Raw genomic sequence first — 22,168 nt, forward strand, 5'->3', positions numbered from 1 at the left:
TTGCACGTTGCGACATCGCTACTGCGATATCGTCGGGGTCAAATCGAAAGTGACGCACATCCGGCGCCGGTAACAACGTCGCAACGTGTAAAGTCTCGATGCGCCGATAAATGATCGCAAAATCGTCGAAAATCGGTGATCTGTGTAGCGTCGGTCATTTTCATAATGTCGCACCAATGGGAGATACGATGTTGTTCCCCGTTCCTGCGGCAGCACACATCGCTATGTGTGAAGCCGCAGGAGCGAGGAACATCTCCTTACCTGCCTCCACCGGCTATGCGGAAGGAAGGAGGTGGGCGGGATGTTTACGTCCCGCTCATCTCCGCCCCTCCACTTCTATTGGCCGCCTGCCGTCGCTGTGACGCCATACGACCCGCCCCCTTAGGAAGGAGGCAGGTCGCCGGCCAGAGCGACGTTGCAGGGCAGGTAAGTGCGTGTGAAGCTGCCGTAGCGATAATGTTCGCTACGGCAGCTATCACAAGATATCGCATGTGCGACGGGGGCGGGTACTATCGCGCTCGGCATCGCTATCATCGGCTAGCGATGTTGCAGTGTGCAAAGTACCCCTTACACTGTCATATGCAATTGGTATTCTTTTCAAAAACTCCAGAAGGAAAATCCTCTGAAATACTTTCCGTGTGCACATACAGTAATAGCTCTTCTTTTGGAAACTTTGTGGATTGTGTGGAGGCGACACAGCTATTGTACATTGACATTACTCTCTTTCTTACAGTGGCTTATTGTCGTCAGATTACGTGGAGATTGCGTTCAATGGCGGAAAAGCAAAACTAAATAAGGTAATGCAACAATGTTATATCTGATTTTGGAAACAACACAATGGCAATGACTACAAATATTTTTAAATATTGGTGCATTTTATAGCTATAGAATTCATTGGTAACATTGAGTGCTTCCTATTTCCAATTTGTTTGTAAAAACAGTTGTAGATTACACTATTCTAGCCTTGAAGCATAATGAAAACATGACTCGATGGAAACTTGAAACTTTTGTGACTAGAATCTTAACCCATTACCGTCAGAGCCTGTTTTCACTTTCCTGGCCAGGCCAAATTTTTCAATTCTGGTCAGTGTCACTTTACAGGCTAATAGCTCAGGAATCCTTCTACACATCTCACTGGTTGATATTTGTATGACACATTGTACGTTATGGTTGTGGAAAACTTGGGTTGATATGATTCGTGTATATTTATGAAAATATCTGAAATTTGATGAAAAATTTGCTATTGTTGAATTTTTACTTTTTATGCCTTTAAGGGCTCATTTAGTGCAAGTCACACCAAGCACAGACTGCTACTAGCTGCATATATTTCTATGGTATTGTCACAGTCGGGTCAGGAGACTGGCAGCTAGTCTGTGCATTGCGGTCCAAGATCGTACCAAAGTCCACGGGTGACTGAATGAGACCTTACACAAATAGTTTTACCACACAACATAGAAGTTAATAAGAAACATTCATAAGTTTTCTTTATGCCAGCATAACTTTTAGATGGCTTTTTGTGTTATCATGTTATAGGCAAATAAGTTTAGCAGCAATTTTTCCTTTTTTTTTTTTATAAAATGTATAAAGCCTATTACACTGTTCTATAGCCAGATTGGTTCAGACATGAAAACAGTTGAACATAACTACTTTTGTGGGGCTGAAAACTATCTTGATGATGCTTAAATTTTCTAATTGGCTCTAATTTTCAAGATCGAGAGGAAGTTGTAATGACTTATGACACTATCCATGCAGGCTGATAGAAAAATTGTGTTTTTATTATTTCATCATCATTATTGCATCTGGAATGATCTGGAGAGAGCCAGCCAATCACACTACCAATTACTATTTTTACATGGTGCCCCCATTAGGAAAGGAGCTTCAAGAAAGAAGTGGACTTTACAGTATCCAAACATTCCATCTGCAATATGCCCATTACCACATACAGAAGAATTGCCTGTTCAAAAGCACTAGAAACATTTTCAGTCAAGTTAAGTGAGGAAGAAGAGGTCGCTTGGTGTCTGAAGCATCTTCCTCTCATGACCTAGACTATCAGGAACCACAACTCAACCACACCTCATAACAAAAAGTTAGAGATTTGGATCTGCCTAAGAGTAAGGTTGAGTTCTTAGGCTATTGGCTAAAACAGAGGAATCTCCTAACGCGCTATGTTTGGATTTCCTTGTTCTGCAGCAGAGATTCTGCCCAATACTTCTTCATGGAGGGTGATCCTGTGGCATGCAACAATATCAGCAGTTTAACGGAAGCTCTGAAGATAATTCATAATCAAGAGGAATGGAGGCTCTTCATCAAGTCATCCAAAACAAGCATAAAAGCGATCTTGCTGTATAATAGCAATGTGCTACCTTCAATTCCAGTAGGTTATGCAGTCCACATGGAAGAAACCTATGACAACAAGAAACAGCTATTGAGGTGCTTAAATTATAACCGACATTTGTGGCCCCTCTGTGGTGACTTAAAGGTGATTGCTGTCTTACTTGGTCTCCAGGGTGGATACACAAAGCTCTACTGCTTTCTGTGTGAGTGGGATAGTCGTGCAAGAGAATATCGCTACAATAAGAAACCACCCTCTCCGACATTCGCTTCATCCAGCACTTACTGACCCACATACGATTTTGTTACCGCCACTGCATATCAAGTTGGGCCTAAAAAACTTTGTAAAGGCAAAGGATAAAAATGCAAAAGCATTAAGGTATCTCATTGATACATTTCCAAGGTTGAGTGAAGCGAACATAAAGGAAGGCGTCTTTATTGGACTTCAGATTTGTACGCTTCTTCAATATGAGGAGTTTTTCCTTTGAAGCTCAAGATCAGCAAACTATGAAGCGTTGTGGAAAATCTATTCAAATCATATAGGATTTTGGCTATAAAATGTCCTTAACCCCTTCGCCCCCCCCCCCCAGGGATTGTTCATTTTCTGTTTTCATTTTTATCTCCCCTTCTTCTAAGAGCCATAACTTTTTTAATTTTGTGTCAATATTGCCATATGAGGGCTTGTTTTTTTCGGGATGAGTTGTACTTTTGAATGAAACCATTAGTTTTACCAAACAGTGTATTGGAAAATGGGAAAAAAATAGATCACTCTGTTTGTAATGACTCTACATAATATATGCATTTCCATTTTTGTATCGGACTGCACTCAGATGTCATCCGAGTGCAGTCCGCTGTTTCACATGTACTTATAGACTTGTATGAGTGCGTGTAATATGCGGCCAATCACAGATCTGCACTGCCTCATTGAATAACGTTGGTCCAAGTGCAATGTGAGGAAATCTCACATTGCAGCTGTCCAATTCACACACTTGTGTAAATGATGCCATAGAATAATATGGCTGCAATTGTGCAACTTGGTTCTGAATTGTGCTGCTCTTGTTTTGGGCAGTATGAATCAGGTAACAATTTACCTTTAATTATACATCTACGAAGCAAATGAACAATTAAAAACAATTCTGTGTAAAGCTATGTGCGCACGTTGCATCCTATTCCGCAGCCTGTAAGTCACTGCCTGTGCGTCTCAGAACGCAGCCGAAAAAGCTGCGTTCTGACAGACGCATTCGGCAGAACGCAACATGCGCACTTTCCTGGAGAATGCATGCGTTTTGGATACTTGCTCGGCCATAGACAGAGTGGGAAAAGCATCCAGAACACACATTTTTCACAGTGCGGTCCCACTCGGCTTTGCAGCATCCCCATAGACTTGCAGCAGAGCTGAGTGGGACCGGACTGTCAAAAAGAGCATGGCTGGCTGCGAGACAGTGACACACAATCAGAATGAACTCGGATGAACTTCACCCGACTTCATTTTGATCGTGCGGCTCTGTGCGTGTGCCGCGGCTTGATTTGCGGTCACACGTGAACGACTCATCCGTGATCGCAAATCCCCTGAGTGACTGCAGTGTGCCGCGCGATCAGCTGTGCTTTCACTCAGGTTACTCGCGACCACAGCAGCAGTCCTCCACCTGACAGCGGTGGCCGCTAGTAACCTCAGTGACAGCACAGCTGATCGCGCGACTCTCTTCAGTTGCTGCATGGAGCTCACAGGAGCGGCGGTGTTCTACTGCCGCTCCTGTCAGCTTCCAATGTAGCAGAGTTGAAAGCGTCGTGGGACCTTGGGTGGATTACGTCGGACCTGGAGTTGTTTTTGAGGGGTTAATAAAGTGGTGAAAGAGGGTGTTTTTTCTCTTTCATTCCAAATAAAGGATTTTTGGGAAGTGTGTGTTTATTTTCATTAACTTACAGGTTAATCATGGAAGGTATCTCGGGGAGACGCCTGCCATGATTAACCTAGGACTTAGTGACAGCTATGGCCTGCTGCCATTAACTCCTTATTACCCCATTTGCCACCGCACCAGGGCAATTCAGGATTAGCCGGGTAAAGACCCGGGACTGTCGCATCTAATGGATGCGGCAATTCCGGGCGGCTGCTGGCTGATATTGTTAGCCTGGGGGGCTCCCCATAACGTGGAGCTCCCCATCCTGAGAATACCAGCCTTCAGCCGTGTGGCTTTACCCTCGCTGGTATCCAAATTGGGGGGACCGCACGTTGTTTTTTTTTTCCAATTATTTATTTGGTTTTTTTACTGCTCAATTTAGACACGCCCACCGGCGGCTGTGATTGGTTGCAGTGAGACAGCTGTCACTCAGCGTGGGGGCGTGTCTGACTGCAACCAATCATAGGCGCCGGTGGGCGGGGTAAGCAGGGAGTACGTGATGGATAAATGAGTGGCCGGCATTTTCAAAAGAGGAGAAGCCGCCACAGTGTGAATGCCGTGCAGCGCCGCGCCGGTGATCGTGGATCGGTGAGTATGAGAGAGGGGGTTGGAGGGAGAGACCGACATGGACACAAAGAGAGATACAGACAGAGAGAGAGACCGACCGACAGAGAGAGAAAAACGAAAGACCTTTGTTATGTTAAAAAAACATGCGGATCGCAACAATAATACAATGCAAACGCATTGCTTAACATTTTGGCAGTGTTTTTCTACAACTCATTGATTTCAAGGGGTGTAGAACGCTGCCAAAATGGCAAAAACAATTGACATGGTGCTTCTTCAGATGCAGAGATTTTGACAAATTTTTGACACCAAAAACGCTGCGTTTTTAAAAGCATCGTGCGCACAAGAAAGCCATATTTTCCATAGACTTTGCTTGGAAATCAAAACGCATGCAATTTTGCATTAAAACGCTGCAGCTCAAAATGCTGCGGAAACCCATGAAAAAACGCAATGTGCGCACATGGCCTAACGGTGTACATAGCCTTAAATCTTACATATTGCTGAAGATTCCATTTTCATCATGGTTTTGATAACAAAAAGTTCCATGTAATACTCTTTTTCATAATAACTGTTGAAGGATTATCTTTAAGAAGATCAGTGTAGTACATGGAGATATAAAGACATTTGATCCTGATTTCATAGGTAAAGCTCTAGGGATTGGACTACTTATATCAGCCGCAAACCCATTAACAAAAGTCATTCTAGGTAACATTTAGATTCATTGCTGTGTGTAAAAGCTTCCTGTAGCCCTGCACCGAGCCGCTATCTGTAACCTGCACACTACAACAGAAGGCTTAATACATTTAGAAATTTTGCTTTAACAGCTGGATGGAGTCAAGTGCCCTTTTGTAGATTTTTACAGTGTAAGCAATTAAATTATAGATGAAGGTGAATGTCATTTTACTTATTACATTTTAGCAGGCTGGTACAATGCAAAATGCTTACTGGCAAGCTGCATATAGAATATGATGTAATGTCAGAGTTGGCATGCACTATTTATTCTGGAACGTGTCTTCCCTGAATTCTCATTGTGTGCAAAGCACCAAAACCAATAGATTATCTGGCAGTTGAGAGGATGACACTGGATTTTTGTACCTTCCAGATTATCAGAATGGCATTAAAGGGAATCTGTCACCAAGATATATTTTTATTAAAGTTTTAGCACAATGATATAAACAAAAAACATACAAAACTGCCCCTCCCCTCCAGTAACATAGTAAGAACGTAATGCGTATAACTAGTTATCACCAGGATGAGAGTGAACATTGAGACCTGAGCATAGTACACTAGTAGAGTGATATTGAGTGATCCTGAATGACAGGTATCTGGATGTCTTATCCCGAAGAGTCCTTTCCATGATAAAATTATTTGTATGTCCTTCAGAAAAATACATCACACAAAAAGAAACAGCAGTACCAACACAAGGTCAGATTACCAATGCCCTGGCAGGATGCAGCAGACTCTCATGATAAAGGCAGGCACAGCACAAGTGCAACATACTGATGAAAAGCCACTGACAACCTAAGTCCTCCAGAAAGAATTATCCATATCACCTTCAATATTTGCAGGTAAAATGAACAGGTTTCATATTATCAAACACTAATTGAGAGAGGCACTAAGGGGACCGCTGCGTCCTGCCGAGTCTCCTCCGTAGGAAACCACAGGAGACTGCAGCTGCATGGGCCCATGATCAGGATTCGAGCAGTTGTGGTCTTTTGATCATGTTCTCCCTACGAAGGACGTTTTCAATTCCGCAGCAAAGAATTGACATGGTTGTAGCTCAGGAAGCCGCACCGCAGGGTCAGCTTTCGCTGTGGGCCGTACACGCACAGTGAGCATGGGATTTCTATAAAGACCATCCACTGTGTTTGTACTGTACAATGCAGCATTTTGGACGCTGTGAAAATACGCTGCATCCAAAATGCTGTGAACACTGATCGTAGGCACACAGTCTAAGACAGACCTGGGCAAGGTGCGGCCCGTGGGCCGCATCCGGCCCGCCTACTGTCTGTGACCGGCCTGCCCGTCTTAGCTCAGAGTTGGGGGCGTGGCCTGATCTACACTGCTGAGAGCAGACGCAGATACTGTCCAGATACACCGTTGCCAGATGGACTGCTATTACAGAGCCCGACCACGCGTCCTGCGGGTGGGCTGGCCAAATGGCCCCTGGGTTGGAGACTCAACAGGTGTTTCGGGCCGCCATACCTTCTCTTGATTTTGACCGTGCACTGTTGATTTAAACTTGCATCCCAGGACAGCAGACACGCCCACACTGTACTTGGTGGGCAGCGTCTGCTGTTCTCACCTCACCCAGCGTGCCTGCGGCAGGAGAGAAGTCTGTGAGCAGGCAGGAGGAGGTCAGCACAGGGCCGGCAGGCAGGAGGAGGTCAGCACAGGGCCGGCAGGCAGGAGGAGGTCAGCACAGGGCCGGCAGGCAGGAGGAGGTCAGCACAGGGCCGGCAGGCAGGAGGAGGCCAGCACAGTGCCGGCAGGCAGGAGGAGGCCAGCACAGTGCCGGCAGGCAGGAGGAGGCCAGCACAGTGCCGGCAGGCAGGAGGAGGCCAGCACAGTGCCGGCAGGCAGGAGGAGGTCAGCACAGGGCCGGCAGGCAGGAGGAGGTCAGCACAGGGCCGGCTGGCAGGAGGAGGTCAGCACAGGGCCGGCTGGCAGGAGGAGGTCAGCACAGGGCCGGCAGGCAGGAGGAGGTCAGCACAGGGCCGGCAGGCAGGAGGTCTCAGATGTTCCCACAGTGACAGGACCCGGCTCTCCCGGTATGTTCACATCAGCTGTCTGCAATCGCTCTATCTGGGGCACACGGTGATGTATCCTAACAGGTGAACTTTGACACAGATCTGGTCGGCTGTCAGTGGGAGTCATCGGCTGCAGCATCACAAGATCTATGTGTAATGTCTGCAGCAATTACTCACAGTGAGAGTAAAGAGACTGCAGACAGGAGAGCACAGCATCCTGCACTGTCTGATCCTCAGCCTGGATCCAGGATGTCATGTAGTATAAAGTATATAGACCCAGATATTACAGCATGTGAGATCCTGGTGCAGGTATCAGATCAGTCACTGCACAAATCATTGTATATCTGTGCCCAGTATCCAGTGTACACACTGTTATATACATGTCTGTAGCCACTGTATAGTAAATACTAATCTGAATTCTGTCTGTCCTGTACTGTACACCCTTCACCATGTGATGTCTGTGCATAAGCATGGTCCAAAATATGATGCGCTTTCCTCAAACACATTTAGGCTATGTGCGCACGTTGCGCACTAGCCCTGCAGAAATTTCTGCAGCGATCTGAAGAGCACATGTGCGCTTCAAATCGCTGCAGAAAATGTCTGTAGAGAAAAAAAAAAAAGCCGATTCCATGCGCTCTGCCTGCAGCTCCTGCCATAGACAGGGCAGGGGATGCAGGCAAAGCGCACGGAAGAAGTGACATGTCACTTCTTAGAACGCAGCGCTTCGGGCAGCAGCCGAAGCGCTGCGCTCTAAGACGCCACGTGCGCACGGCCCCTGCACAGTCTCCATAGACTGTGCAGGGGACGCAGGACGCATGCAGTTACGCTGCGCTACAAAGCGCAGCGTAAGTGCATGTATTTACGCAACGTGCGCACATAGCCTTAAACACAAGAAATAAACAATTCCTCTCACCTTTCCTTGATCCTGCAGCGAGTAGCTTCTTTTTTCTCCTCCATAATAGACGCAAAGGGGATGGTGAGCGGCACCTGGCAGTGATGTCATGCCCTGTATGATGAGCATGCGAACGTCAGCTGCCGGTCTCTGATAGGCCTGCGGTCACTACAACACATTAAAGAAGTTGTCCAGTTACCAAAACTGATTTTTTTTTTTCTGATAAATCTTGCTAATATGTGCCCCTCAACACATCTATTATGTTTTTTCAGCAAAATTACCTTTTATTGTGCACCAGCAGCACATGCTCATTGCTGGCTCCAGCTCTGATGGGGTTAATCTCTCCTCTGACTTCCTGTGTTCAGTTCCTACAAGTCCCAGAACTCTTTGTGGCTCTAGGGCGGTGTCTAGCTTATCTAACACACCCATTGTGTCTAATACACCCACTCTGCTCTCCGACCAAACCCTCCTCCCTGCCTCTTCCCAGTTGATGCCCAGAGAGAAATCACAGATACAGCAGCTCTGCACAGCCAGGGGAAGAAAGTGTGTGTGTGTGCGTCTATACAGTGTGTGTGTGTGTGTGTGTGTGTGTATAGTGTGAGTGTGTTTGTGAGTGTTTGTGTATGTGTGTGAGAGTGTGTGTGTGTGTGTATATACAGTGTGTGTGTATATACTGTGTGTGTGCGTGTGTGTGTGTGTGTGTGTGTGTGTGTGTGTGTGTGTGTACAGAAATTATGATTATTAGTCTGCGCAACATGTGAAAAAAATAATTGGGGAAAAAAAAGTGCCGGGGTGATGAGATTTCTTTTTTCCCTCTTGCCTAGTCTGTGTGTCGTCCGTATCATCCGCAAACCACATATGACCGGATCCTGTGGATTAAATGTGCAGCGCATGCAACCGTTATTTTACCGGATCCTTCTGCAGCGCGACACAGAATTTATCGGCCGGCGCTGGAGTCAGCTGACTCCTGATCTCACAGCCCGCACACGCAGCAATAGCTGCAGGTGGGCTCATTCACATGACCGTTCCGTTTGTCCTGGTCAGTTCCTGTTTTTTTGCGGCCCCACAGACAGGACCATATTTTCAATGTCTTTTGTGTAGGATCGGATGGTACACGGTAGCACTTCCATGTGCATCCGATCCTACAAAAAAAAAAAAAAAAAAACACATCGGATGCCGTATGTCCGCTCCGTTATTATGGAACATGTCCTATTATGGAACATGTCCTATTCTGTTCCGTAATAACGAACCGTGACTCAATACAAGTCAATGGGTCCGCAAAATTCCCGGAAGCAACACGGAAGCACTTCCATGTGACTTCCGTCAGGTGCCCGTGCAGTCAGTGTCACGCTCCAGCCCCAGCCCCGCGGCTGCCCGCTCAGCAGTGTCAGCAGCGGCCCGCACTGCAGTGTCAGCAGCCGCGGGGATGACCAGCGCTACCGTCAAGAGGTTAGTAATTTCATTACCTACGGTGATGAAGTCCTGCCCTCCTGACGTCAGAGGTCGTCACTGCCTTCTATGCCTGCCGCTTGTCACATCACCTCTCGCTGTCGACCCGATACTGTGACTAGTGGTGACGTCACGGGCCGCTTGCGATACTTGGTTTGTGAAGACGGCGGTCATTGAACTCAGTGACAGCGCTGCTGTCAGGAGTTCAGCGATCGTCGCAGGTAATATACCTCGCTAACCTCCTGATAGCAGCACTCGTCATGCCCTGCAGTGACCTGGGCTGACCTATTGATGTTAGCTCAGGTCACTGCACGGCTCTCCCAGCAAATAAGGAACATTCTGTTCTTCATTGACTGGGACATTGACTATGGTATGGATCATCGTGGGACCCCCTTGGATTACACCAGACCTGGATTTGTTTTTCTTTCTAATAAATTGGTGAAAGAGGGAATGTGTTGGGGAGTGTTTTTTCAAATAAAAATGTGTTTGTCTTTTTTTTTTTTTTATTACTGCCTGGGTTGGTGATGTCGGGTATCTGATACACGCCTGACATCACTAACTCCAGGGCTTGATGCCAGGTGACATTACACATCTGGTATTAACCCCATATATTACCCCGTTTGCCACCGCACCAGGGCAACGGGATGAGATGGCGCGAAGCACCAGGACTGGCACATTTAATGGATGCGCTAGTTCTGGGGCGGCTGCAGCCTGCTATTTTTAGGCTGGGGAGTGTCCAATAACTGTGAACCTCCCTAGTCTGAGAATACCAGACCACAGCTGTCCGCTTTACCTTGGCTGGTGATCCAATTTTGGGGGACCCCGTGTTTTTTGTTTTAAATTATTTATTTAATTTAAAATAACAGCGTGGGGTGCCCTCTGTTTTGGATTACCAGCCAAGGTGAAGCTGCCAGCTGTGGTTTGCAGGCTGCAGCCGTTTGCTTTACCCTAGCTGGCTACAAAAGATAGGGGGACCGCATGTCATTTTTTTTATTATTTATTTATTTTTTGGCTAAATACAAGGCTAAGCACCCCTTAGTGCCACATGAAAGTCACAAAAGGGTGTCAGCTTAGAATATGCAGGGGGTAAGACATTATATATGTATTTCTTATCTATCTATCTATCTATACATTCATTCATTCATCCCTCTATCTCTATATCTACAGTTAGGTCCAGAAATATTTGGACAGTGACACAAGTTTTGTTATTTTAGCTGTTTACAAAAACATGTTCAGAAATACAATTATATATATAATAAGGGCTGAAAGTGCACACTCCCAGCTGCAATATGAGAGTTTTCACATCCAAATCGGAGAAAGGGTTTAGGAATCATAGCTCTGTAATGCATAGCCTCCTCTTTTTCAAGGGACCAAAAGTAATTGGACAAGGGACTCTAAGGGCTGCAATTAACTCTGAAGGCGTCTCCCTCGTTAACCTGTAATCAATGAAGTAGTTAAAAGGTCTGGGGTTGATTACAGGTGTGTGGTTTTGCATTTGGAAGCTGTTGCTGTGACCAGACAACATGCGGTCTAAGGAACTCTCAATTGAGGTGAAGCAGAACATCCTGAGGCTGAAAAAAAAAGAAAAAATCCATCAGAGAGATAGCAGACATGCTTGGAGTAGCAAAATCAACAGTCGGGTACATTCTGAGAAAAAAGGAATTGACTGGTGAGCTTGGGAACTCAAAAAGGCCTGGGCGTCCATGGATGACAACAGTGGTGGATGATCGCCGCATACTTTCTTTGGTGAAGAAGAACCCGTTCACAACATCAACTGAAGTCCAGAACACTCTCAGTGAAGTAGGTGTATCTGTCTCTAAGTCAACAGTAAAGAGAAGACTCCATGAAAGTAAATACAAAGGGTTCACATCTCGATGCAAACCATTCATCAATTCCAAAAATAGACAGGCCAGAGTTAAATTTGCTGAAAAACACCTCATGAAGCCAGCTCAGGTCTGGAAAAGTATTCTATGGACAGATGAGACAAAGATCAACCTGTACCAGAATGATGGGAAGAAAAAAGTTTGGAGAAGAAAGGGAACGGCACATGATCCAAGGCACACCACATCCTCTGTAAAACATGGTGGAGGCAACGTGATGGCATGGGCATGCATGGCTTTCAATGGCACTGGGTCACTTGTGTTTATTGATGACATAACAGCAGACAAGAGTAGCCGGATGAATTCTGAAGTGTACTGGGATATACTTTCAGCCCAGATTCAGCCAAATGCCGCAAAGTTGATCGGACGGCGCTTCATAGTACAGATGGACAATGACCCCAAGCATACAGCCAAAGCTACCCAGGAGTTCATGAGTGCAAAAAAGTGGAACCTTCTGCAATGGCCAAGTCAATCACCAGATCTTAACCCAATTGAGCATGCATTTCACTTGCTCAAATCCAGACTTAAGACGGAAAGACCCACAAACAAGCAAGACCTGAAGGCTGCGGCTGTAAAGGCCTGGCAAAGCATTAAGAAGGAGGAAACCCAGCGTTTGGTGATGTCCATGGGTTCCAGACTTAAGGCAGTGATTGCCTCCAAAGGATTCGCAACAAAATATTGAAAATAAAAATATTTTGTTTGGGTTTATTTTATTTGTCCAATTACTTTTGACCTCCTAAAATGTGGAGTGTTTGTAAAGAAATGTGTACAATTCCTACAATTTATATCAGATATTTTTGTTCAAACCTTCAAATTAAACGTTACAATCTGCACTTGAATTCTGTTGTAGAGATTTCATTTCAAATCCAATGTGGTGGCATGCAGAGCCCAACTCACAAAAATTGTGTCACTGTCCAAATATTTCTAGACCTAACTGTATCTATTCATCTCTATATCTACTCATCTATCTATCTTTCTTGCTGCTTCCGTTTTTTGCGGTCCGCAAAAAAAACGGAAGGCACGCAGATGTCACACGGATGCCACTAGGATGCATCCATGAAAAAAAGGACCGTTTTTTGTGGCCCGCAAAAACGGAACGGTCATGTGAATGTAGCCTTAACAGCAGTCGCTGCCTGCTGCCGGTCACATGTGACCGTGTGCGGGCTGTGCTGTGTGTGCGGGCTGTGTGTACAGGAGTTCAGCTTAGTTCAGATCAGCTGACTCAAGTGTCGGCCGATCAGGCTGGGGCCACACGGGGATTACTTCGATCCCCTCGCATTACACTCGGCTCACGCTCAGTACAGCAGAGCTGAGTGTCATGCGTGTGTCCCTGTGACTGAGGTCCGACTGTGCGAGCAGACCTCAGCTGCGGGGGGCGGTCCGCCACTCGAGGGGTGGGCCAGCACTGAGGAGGGGTGGGAGGGATTTCTCTTCCTCTCTCCTCCGTAATCCACCGATGTACCGCAAGTGCAGTGCGATTTTTCTCTCACCACATACACTTGAATGGGTAAAAGAGAGAGTCTTGCATTACAGTTGTAGCATGCTGCGATTGTTTTCTCGGTCCAATTAGGGCGGAGAAAATAAATCGCTCATGTGTGCTGACACACAGGCTAATATTGGTCCGAGTGGAATGCGATGTTTGATCGCACTCCACTCCCACTGTTTTTCTCGCCGTGTGGCTTAGACCTTACTTCTATGTCCCCCTGCATGCATCGCAGCGTGTGCAGGCTGGAGTTCAGCTGAGTTCAGATCAGCTGACTCCAGTGCTGGAGTGAACTCCGCTGACCTCACAGCCCGTACACGCTGCAATGGATGCAGGGGGACACAGAACAAGTAATTGGCAGACACTGCAGTCATCTGATTACTTGGGATGAATTGAGCAGTAAAATGCTCTGGTGCTCGATGGGCGAAGCCCATGTCGATTTTTTTTTTTTAAAAAATTCATTAAAAATAAAAAATAAATAAAAAAAAAAATCACATTGTTTGTGGGCTCCCGCTGCATTTTCTATTGTTAAGGGTAACCCAAGCAGCTACTGGCTGCTAACCACCGCTGCTTGGTGTTACTTTCACTGGCAATAGAAATCCAGGGAAGCATTTTTTTTTTATAAAGGTTTTTGCCTGAAAACTTTTTTAAAAAAATGAAGTGGGCTTCGCCATATTTTTGTATGCTAGCCAGGTACAGCAGGCAGCTACGGGCTGCCCCCAACCCCCAGCTGCCTATTTGTACCCGGCTGGAAACCAAAAATATAGAGAAGCCCTTTTTTTTTTTTTTATTTCATGAATTTCATGAAATAATAATAAAAAAAAAATGACATGGGATTCGCCGAATTTTTGAGTCCAGCCAGGTACAACTATGCAGCTGGGGATTGGAATCCGCAGTGAAGGGTGCCCAAACTTTCTGGGCCCCCCGCTGCGAATTGCAGTCCACAGCCGCCCCAGAAAATGGCGCTTTCATAGAAGCGCCATCTTCTGGCGCTGTATCCAACTCTTCCAGTGGCCCTGGTGGCAGGTGGCACGCTGGGTAATAAGGGGTTAATACCAGCTATGTTTTACCAGCTGGTATAAAGCCCGAGATTCTTAATGTCAGGCCAAGTTTGACCTGGCCATTAAGAATCTCCAATAAAGGGTTTAAAAAAAAAAAAAAGACCACACAGAGAAAAAACTTTATTAGAAATAAATACACAGACACAGTATGGACTCCATGTTTATTACTCCCTCTCACCCCTCCACGACGGAGAGATTTCTGTACTGACCATGCCAGGAGAGAGCGAGGGAAAAGAGAGAGAGAGCGAGGGGGGGAGGAAAAGAGAGCATGAGGGGGAGGAAAAGAGAGCGCGGGGAGGAGGAAAAGAGAGCGCGGGGAGGAGGAAAAGAGAGCGAGGGGGGGAGAGAGCGAGGGGGGGAGAGAGCGAGGGGGGGGAGAGAGCGAGGGGGGGGAGAGAGCGAGGGGGGGGAGAGAGCGAGGGGGGGGAGAGAGCGAGGGAAGAGAGGAGAGAGGGATGGTTAGAGAGCGAGGGAAGAGAGGAGAGAGGGATAAGAGGGGGGCAGAGAAGAGAGTGGGGAAAGAAGAAGGGGGGGCAGAGGTGCTCTGTCACCAACTGTCTCCACTCTGTGACTTGTGGTGCAGGTGACAGAGTGCAGACAGTTGGTCCCATGCAGCAGGACAGATGGCAGAGCACAGCGGTGACATGCCTGTCAGTGTCTTGCTGCTGGGAGGAGCAGATGATCACACTGCCCGACACCGGCCGCTCTCCTGACATCGCAGCAGAGCGGGCGGGTGGAGAGTGTGAGCACATACTTACGTGCAGGGGGGGATTCAGCTGAAGAACCCCCCCCCCTGTACTGCACACTGGCGCCCCGTGCCTCACCATCTGCAGGACGCCGGCTCCACACTGACGTCCTCCGGATCCTCCCCTTGATACTGGGCTGTGATGTGCGGTAGTCACCGCCCACAGCCCTGTCACTCAATCTGAGTGGTGCCAGCCTCCTCTGACGTACCCGTCTTGTTTGAGAGCCCGGAAATGCCGGGACGTCAGAGGATGCTGGCGGCCACAGCTCCAGGGGGTCATGTGACCGGCACTGAGCGTGCAGGATAGCGCCGCTCAGTGCCAGAACTGGAAACAGAAGACAATGGAGAAAACGCCTAGAAAAGGTAAGTAGAACTCCTACAGAAAATAAAAAAATGGGTGAACCACCCCTTTAAGCTGAAGACAGGGAAACCACTGGCAGCCCCCTAACTCCATGGGCCTCGTCATGGTCTCTCCCTCTGCTACCTTGATCGTTATGTCCCTGCAGGTATTATATACAGATATATACAGGATAATATTCGTCTGGTATAATATTTGTTTCCCTGTAGTTATCACATATTGTTCACTAATACAGTTGCGAAAAATCTATTAAAGTCTTTGAAAAACTTGCTATTTTAGGTCAAGATGTAATATTAGTTTTTTAAACACTGTAAAAGTTGACAATTTTCTAAAGTGAAAAATCACAAGTTCATTAAAGTTCATCCTCTCATTAAATAATGATGTAATTAGGTCCTCCATATTTTCATTGAATCTTTGTATTGTTTAACTTACTGTTTCTTTATGAAGGGATAGTATATATACTATATACAGTATGGGGTAAAAATGAGTTTATTATATTAGTCCGGCCCTCTACAACCATCCCAATTTCTCAAGCGGCCCCATAGGAAAATTAATTGCCCACCCCTGGTCTAAGAGAATCATCAACTATCCTCCTATACCTCTGGCAGCATTAATTGAAGGGTGACCAAAATTAAACAGTCTTTGCTGTCTAGGAACTCCCACTAACAAAAAGCCTAAATTAGGGTTGTCACCCAATTTCCCTCAGCACACAACCTTTACCATGGCCGATACAGACATCCTCTCTACTTTTATAAAAGGACAGACACGTTTGGAGTCTGTGACATTGGCAATTTTTCATTACCCTCACATAAACTTTACAAGAGAGTCTGCTACTCAGATAGAGATCCTATCACAATAATCGCAGTAACCAGAGGGGTACCTGGCTGGCATCAGCCCCATGGACCTGCATTAACTCTTACATGTCCACAACAGAGGCACAGACACACGCTCCTCTACGTTAAGACCTTTTTTGTCATAAAGCTCAGACTGAAGGGCTCTGACACACATCCCTTAATTTTAAAGACCCATTTCTCGTCCTAAAGCAGATTAAGGCACTAACCTACTATGCGTACACCACTCACTCTTATGTCTTATGTGATTCTTCACTTACACTACTCCACTAGGCATTTTCTGCTTGAAAAAGGCTCATGAGAAAAGTCGAAACGTTGGCTACGTGACATGTCATACATTTATATGCCTTTGAGCACACAATGAAAAGCAGTCTAAATGAAGGATTACTCTCCCTTATTTTTGACATTTTACATTTTATAGTGGTCCAAAGTATTTCACGTTAAAGGGAACCAATCATCAGGATTTTCTTATATAAGCTAAAGCCAGGGCTATACTGGCACTCTCAGGCTGATTCTCTACTGTACATACCTGCAGTGGTGAGATCGGATGTTTAGGCTTTCAAATCCAAGAAAGTGAAGTTTATAAATTCAGCAGCTTCTTGAGTGACAAGTGCATCTGAGCAGATAATATACGGGTGGGTATTCCCGCCCCCTGACTGTTGTTCCTCCATCTCTCTGTTCTCTATGGTAAGTATTATACAAACTATTCACTTTTTTGAAGGACCTGTGTGAGGTCATACTCATGTGATCTGGTATCCAGCTTTGTGGCTGAGGCCCCGCCCCTTCTGGTCACATGGGTATGACCTCACGTCAGGTCCTTCAAAAAGTGAATCGTTTGTATAATGCTTACCATAAAGGGAGGAACAGGCGGGAATCCATATGAATACCCACCCAGAGATTATCAGTGCTCAGATGCACTTGTCACTCAAGAAGCTGCTCAATTTATAAACTTCACTTTGTTGGATTTGAAAACCTATACATCCAAGCTGACCACTACAGATATGTATAGAATCAGCCTGATAGTGCCAGTATAGCACTGGCTTTAGCTTATATACGAAAATCCTGATGATTAGTTCTCTTTAACCCCTTCACGACCATGGATGGATCTATCCGTCATGGAGCGTGTTACGTTAAGTCCCGCCCCCTGCCGCGGGCAGGGTGCGGCGATCGGCGCACATATCAGCTGTTTTCAACAGCTGACATGTGTGCCTGCATGTTACGAGTGGAATTGCATTCCACCCGTAACATTAACCCCTTACATCTCGCTGCCATAATCTGGCAGCGAGATGTATATACGCGCGGTGAAGATTTTCACTTACCGCCGCCCCCACCGGAAGTCACGTGAGTGATCACGTGACTTCCGGTGGTTACCATGGTAGCACAGGGTCATGTGATGACGCCTGCAGCTATGACGAGTCACTTTTATTTTCACCCTGCCCGGAGGCCAGTAAAGCAGGAAGTGACCGTATCTGCTGTTTACAGTTGTATAGCTGTGATCAGCAGATAGATCAGAACGATCGGATTGCTGATCGCTATAGCCCCCTAGGGGGACTAGTAAAATAAAAAGAAAAGTAAAAAAAGGTTTTAAAAATTTAAAAAAAAAAACCCCTAAAAGTTCAAATCACCACCCTTTCACCCCATTGAAAATTAAAGGGTTAAAAAAAAATAAATATACACATATTTGGTATCGTCGCGTTCAGAAATGCCCGATCTATCAAAATATAAACTCAGTTAATCTGATTGGTAAACGGCGTAGTGGCAAAAAAAATTCCAAACGCCAAAATTACGTTTTTTGGTTGCCGCAAGTTTTGCTCAAAATGCAATAAGAGGCGATCAAGACGTAGCATCTGCGCAAAAATGGTACCATTAGAAACGTCAGCTTGAGACGCAAAAAATAACTCGTCACTGAGCCATTGATCCCAAAAATTGAGAACGCTACGGGTTTCGGAAAATGGCGCAAAACGTATGCCACTTTTATTAGACAAGCTTGTGAATTTTTTTTAACCCCTTAGATAGAAGTTAACCTATACATCTTTGGTGTCTTCAAACTCGCACCGACCTCAGGCATCATACCCACACATCAGTTTTACCATATAGTGAACACCGTGAATAAAACATCCCAAAAACTATTGTGCCATCACACTTTTGTTTGCAGTTTTTCCACACTTGGAATTTTTTTGCTGTTTTCCAGTACACCATATGGTAAAACTTATGGTTTCATTTAAAAGTACAACTCGTCCCGCAAAAAACATGCCCTCATATGGCAAGATTGACGGAAAAATATCAAAGTTACGGCTCTCGGAAGAAGGGGAGCAAAAAACGCAAAAACGGAAACTGCTCTGGGGCTGAAGGGGTTAATTTCAAAATTAAACAGTCGTGACCAAGTTGATGTTGGAGGGTCCAGGTTCAGGGTGTCCAGCCAAGGACACCATATACTTTCCAATTTTTGCTGGGAACCTCTCTTTTGATATACACATTTTACAAGTCTTATCATAGTGTTGATACTTGGTAAGTTCCCTGAGGCCCTGTTCACAGGTTCAGTATTTGTCAGAATTTCACATTGGTATTTGTAAGCTAAAACCAGGAGTGGGTGAAGTACTGCACATACTTAAATTATACTTAGCATCTAATTGTTCCACTCCTTGTTTTGGCTTACAACTACTGGTGTAAAATACTGACCAAATAATCAATGTGTGAACGTGGCCTTATACAGAAGGGCTCAGAGTTCTTCCGGATGAGGTCATTTGTTTCCAGGCTGGATATAAGATGTGTGAAATAGCAGGTCAGTGACTCTCCATCACAGGAATATTCTCTACATACCCGGGAGTACAGACTAAAGGGTTTAATTATTTGAGATTCACATACAGAGTATATTGGTTTCTCCACCGCGCCCCAGTATTGCCTCCACAGGTGCAGGTCCACATTATATGTAGCTGATCTGTGTCTGATATCCCACACCTCCAACATTGTAAATTACACAATTATTACATCTTAAATAGAAGAAAGGGGTTTCCACAGGTTCTGTGGATCAACTATAACAGTGACAGTCTGTTTTTCCCACCTAATGTGAGAGCAACATAATGTAAAGACAGAGACCTGCATTCCAGTGATGTGTCACTTTCTGGACTACTTGCTGTAATTCTGATAAAATCAGGAGGAGATTATCACTCGAGGACAAGTAAACTTGCTGCCAGGTAGACCACTATATTTGTGACCGCAGTATAACCACCACCACTTGTAGCTTTATGCCTATGCACAGTAAACACAGAAAGTGGCCAATCAGTGGTGAGGGTGAGGTTATACAGAACTGAGCATTTGCAATGCTGCAAGATTTGCTATAGAGAAAACTGTGATTTAGCAAAACTGGAGAAAGGAGCCCAGTAACTGACACATGGCTGGAATCAGGGTCTCTACCCCTATGCCATGCTGCTCTCAGATGGGGTGGCAAAAGCCTGGTGACAGACTCCTTTTAAATCAATGTACATATAGTCTTCTGTTATTTCCTGTGGAAAAGCTATCTTTTTCACGTGTTCACTTTGTCTCCCCTTATTCTTCTGTCTGTCAGCTTTAGCTAAGCTCCAGGCTGTAACATAGTTTTACCATTAGTTTTGGAACTATCTGTTAATGATGCAGCAGAGTCCCAATTTCTGGGAAGTTTTAGGGATAATAGCATTTTACTGTAATACCTTCTCCTCACTGCCCTCCTTAATATGGCCACTGGCAACCCTGGCAGATCTTTGAAATTTGTTGCCGAGAAAATGTTCTGTCTGCTGAATATTAACAAAGATTCCTGTATAATAATGGGCAGCAATGCTGAGATTTTCATTTTGTTTTGGGAAGACTGATAATGTTTCCATTGAGCGAAGGTCTTCTTGATGGTTGCATAAATGTGACGATCACACAAGAATGTGTCTGGTAAATCACATTTTGATATTGCATACCCTTTTAGTCTATGGCAAGACATGACATTGCATGTGCACTTCAGTGATTACGTGTTTATGATTATCACATACACACACTTAAAATTTCTCCCTTTACTTACTGCTATCACAGGTACCACATTCAATGTGAGTTTGGGCTGCGATCATTGACTACTACTGACTGAGAAGGTAGAAATCAGGAGGGTTGTTAATGGGGTTGTCCACTACTTGGACAGCCCCTTCTCATTCTCCATTAAAATAAAAAGCTGATACTCGTTTCCCGTGCCAGCACCATTTCAGCAGTTGCCGGTGCTCGCATTCCCAAGGCTTCTGTGAGGTTGTGATGTCACGAGAGCCTATCACCACTGGGTTCTCTCTTCCTAACAATCGTTTGGGTGACAGCTACTGGTATCTACAGTAACTTGTATGGAGGTCTAAACTCTCTGTGCTTTGTATGACAAGGCATCATGCACTGTAAAAAAGGGATTTGGTTTTAATTACTCCTTTAAACACATTTTTTTATCGAATTTAAAGTCAATATCAATATTAGGAAATAATCTGAAAATCTCGCAGTGTTTTTAGTAAATAAAAAACCTTTATTTTTATATAGCGCTAACATATTCCGCAGCGCTTCACATACATCGGGAATGCTGTCCCCATTGGGGCTCACAATCTAGAATCCCTAACTGTATGTCTTTAGAGTGTGGGAGGAAACCGGAGAACCCGGAGGAAACCCACGCAAACACGGGGAGAACATACAAGCTCCTTGCAGATGTTGTCCTTTGTGGGATTTGAACCGAGGACCCCAGCGCTGCAAGACTGCAGTGCTAACCACTGAGCCACCCTGCCGCCCTAAGTAGACTTCCAATACTTGCTCCATAGCGATCACATGAGATATAATGAAAGTTTGTCTACAATCTTGCCAACCGAATGTATCCTTTTGGATTTTCTTGATAGTCAAACTTCAACCCTTATTACAATTTAAACTGAGGCTATTTTTCTTTTTTTTTGGTCACATTCCTAATAATTGGCTTTTCATCCTTTGTGCTAAGAAGAACCCCCTTGCCTCTCATCTCCTTTTGTTAGGCTATGTGTCCACGTTGCTTTTTACCTGCTTTTTTGCTGCTTTTTCAACTGCAGCGTTTAATGCCAAAATGGATGTGTTCTGCTTTTCAAGCAAAGTCTATGGGAATTGGGGTTTCTTGTCCGCACTATGCAGTTCAAACTGTGCCTTTTTCTGGCAGAAATATGGTCAAAAACTCAGCTTTGCAGTGCAAAACCCAAATGGCAAAAACAATTGACATGTCAATTGTTTTTGCCATTTGCGTTTTGAACTGCAAAGCAGAGTTTTTGACCAAATTTCTGCCAGAAAAAGGCGCAGTTTGAACTGCATAGTGGGCACAAGAAACCCAAATTCCCATAGACTTTGCTTGAAAAGCAGAACACAACCATTTTGGCATTAAACGCTGCAGTTGAAAAAGCAGCAAAAAAGCAGGTAAAAAGCAGGTAAAAAGCAACGTGGACACATAGCCTTATAGTTGTCATATATTGCTTTTATAGCCTTGTATTTCTGATCAGGTGTATTTATATATATATATATGACTATACCACACTGAATGATGTCACTTAGTAAAGTTGAATATTTTGCACAAAAATGCTTGTAAGTCAGTTGTGCCAATTGAAATAGATTAACATATATCATCTATGAAAAAAAAAACAAATGCAGATATATAAATGCTATACTAGATTGTCACATTTCTGACATACACAAGTAATATTAGTCATTTCCAAAGCCGTAATATTTGTTCCATGGTATAATGTAGGACAGACCTAGGAAAAGTCTATTTGGGCAGAAGCTTAAAGGAGCATACATCCAAATCAAAGAAAACATGTCAGCACGATTTTATAATATAAAGACATATCTGTAATTGTACTGTAATACTAATTAAATTGATTTCTTTGGTGACTAAATCCACTTTGTGGTTC

At 44.9% G+C, this 22,168-nt stretch overlaps 1 protein-coding gene across 3 annotated transcripts in view; it reads left to right on the forward strand.

Annotated features, from left to right (window-relative positions):
* ADAM23 (ADAM metallopeptidase domain 23) overlaps window positions 1-22,168 on the forward strand; it is a 414,934-nt gene that overhangs the window by 128,600 nt on the left and 264,166 nt on the right. For all 3 annotated transcript variants that reach the window (XM_075317711.1, XM_075317712.1, XM_075317713.1), the window contains exon 4: window positions 734-797. In XM_075317711.1, coding sequence (XP_075173826.1) covers window positions 734-797 — 64 coding nt within the window. The remainder of the gene's footprint in view (window positions 1-733; window positions 798-22,168) is intronic.

Source organism: Anomaloglossus baeobatrachus, chromosome 7 (assembly GCF_048569485.1).
Source record: "Anomaloglossus baeobatrachus isolate aAnoBae1 chromosome 7, aAnoBae1.hap1, whole genome shotgun sequence".
In the NCBI taxonomy this organism is placed as follows: Eukaryota; Metazoa; Chordata; class Amphibia; order Anura; family Aromobatidae; genus Anomaloglossus; species Anomaloglossus baeobatrachus.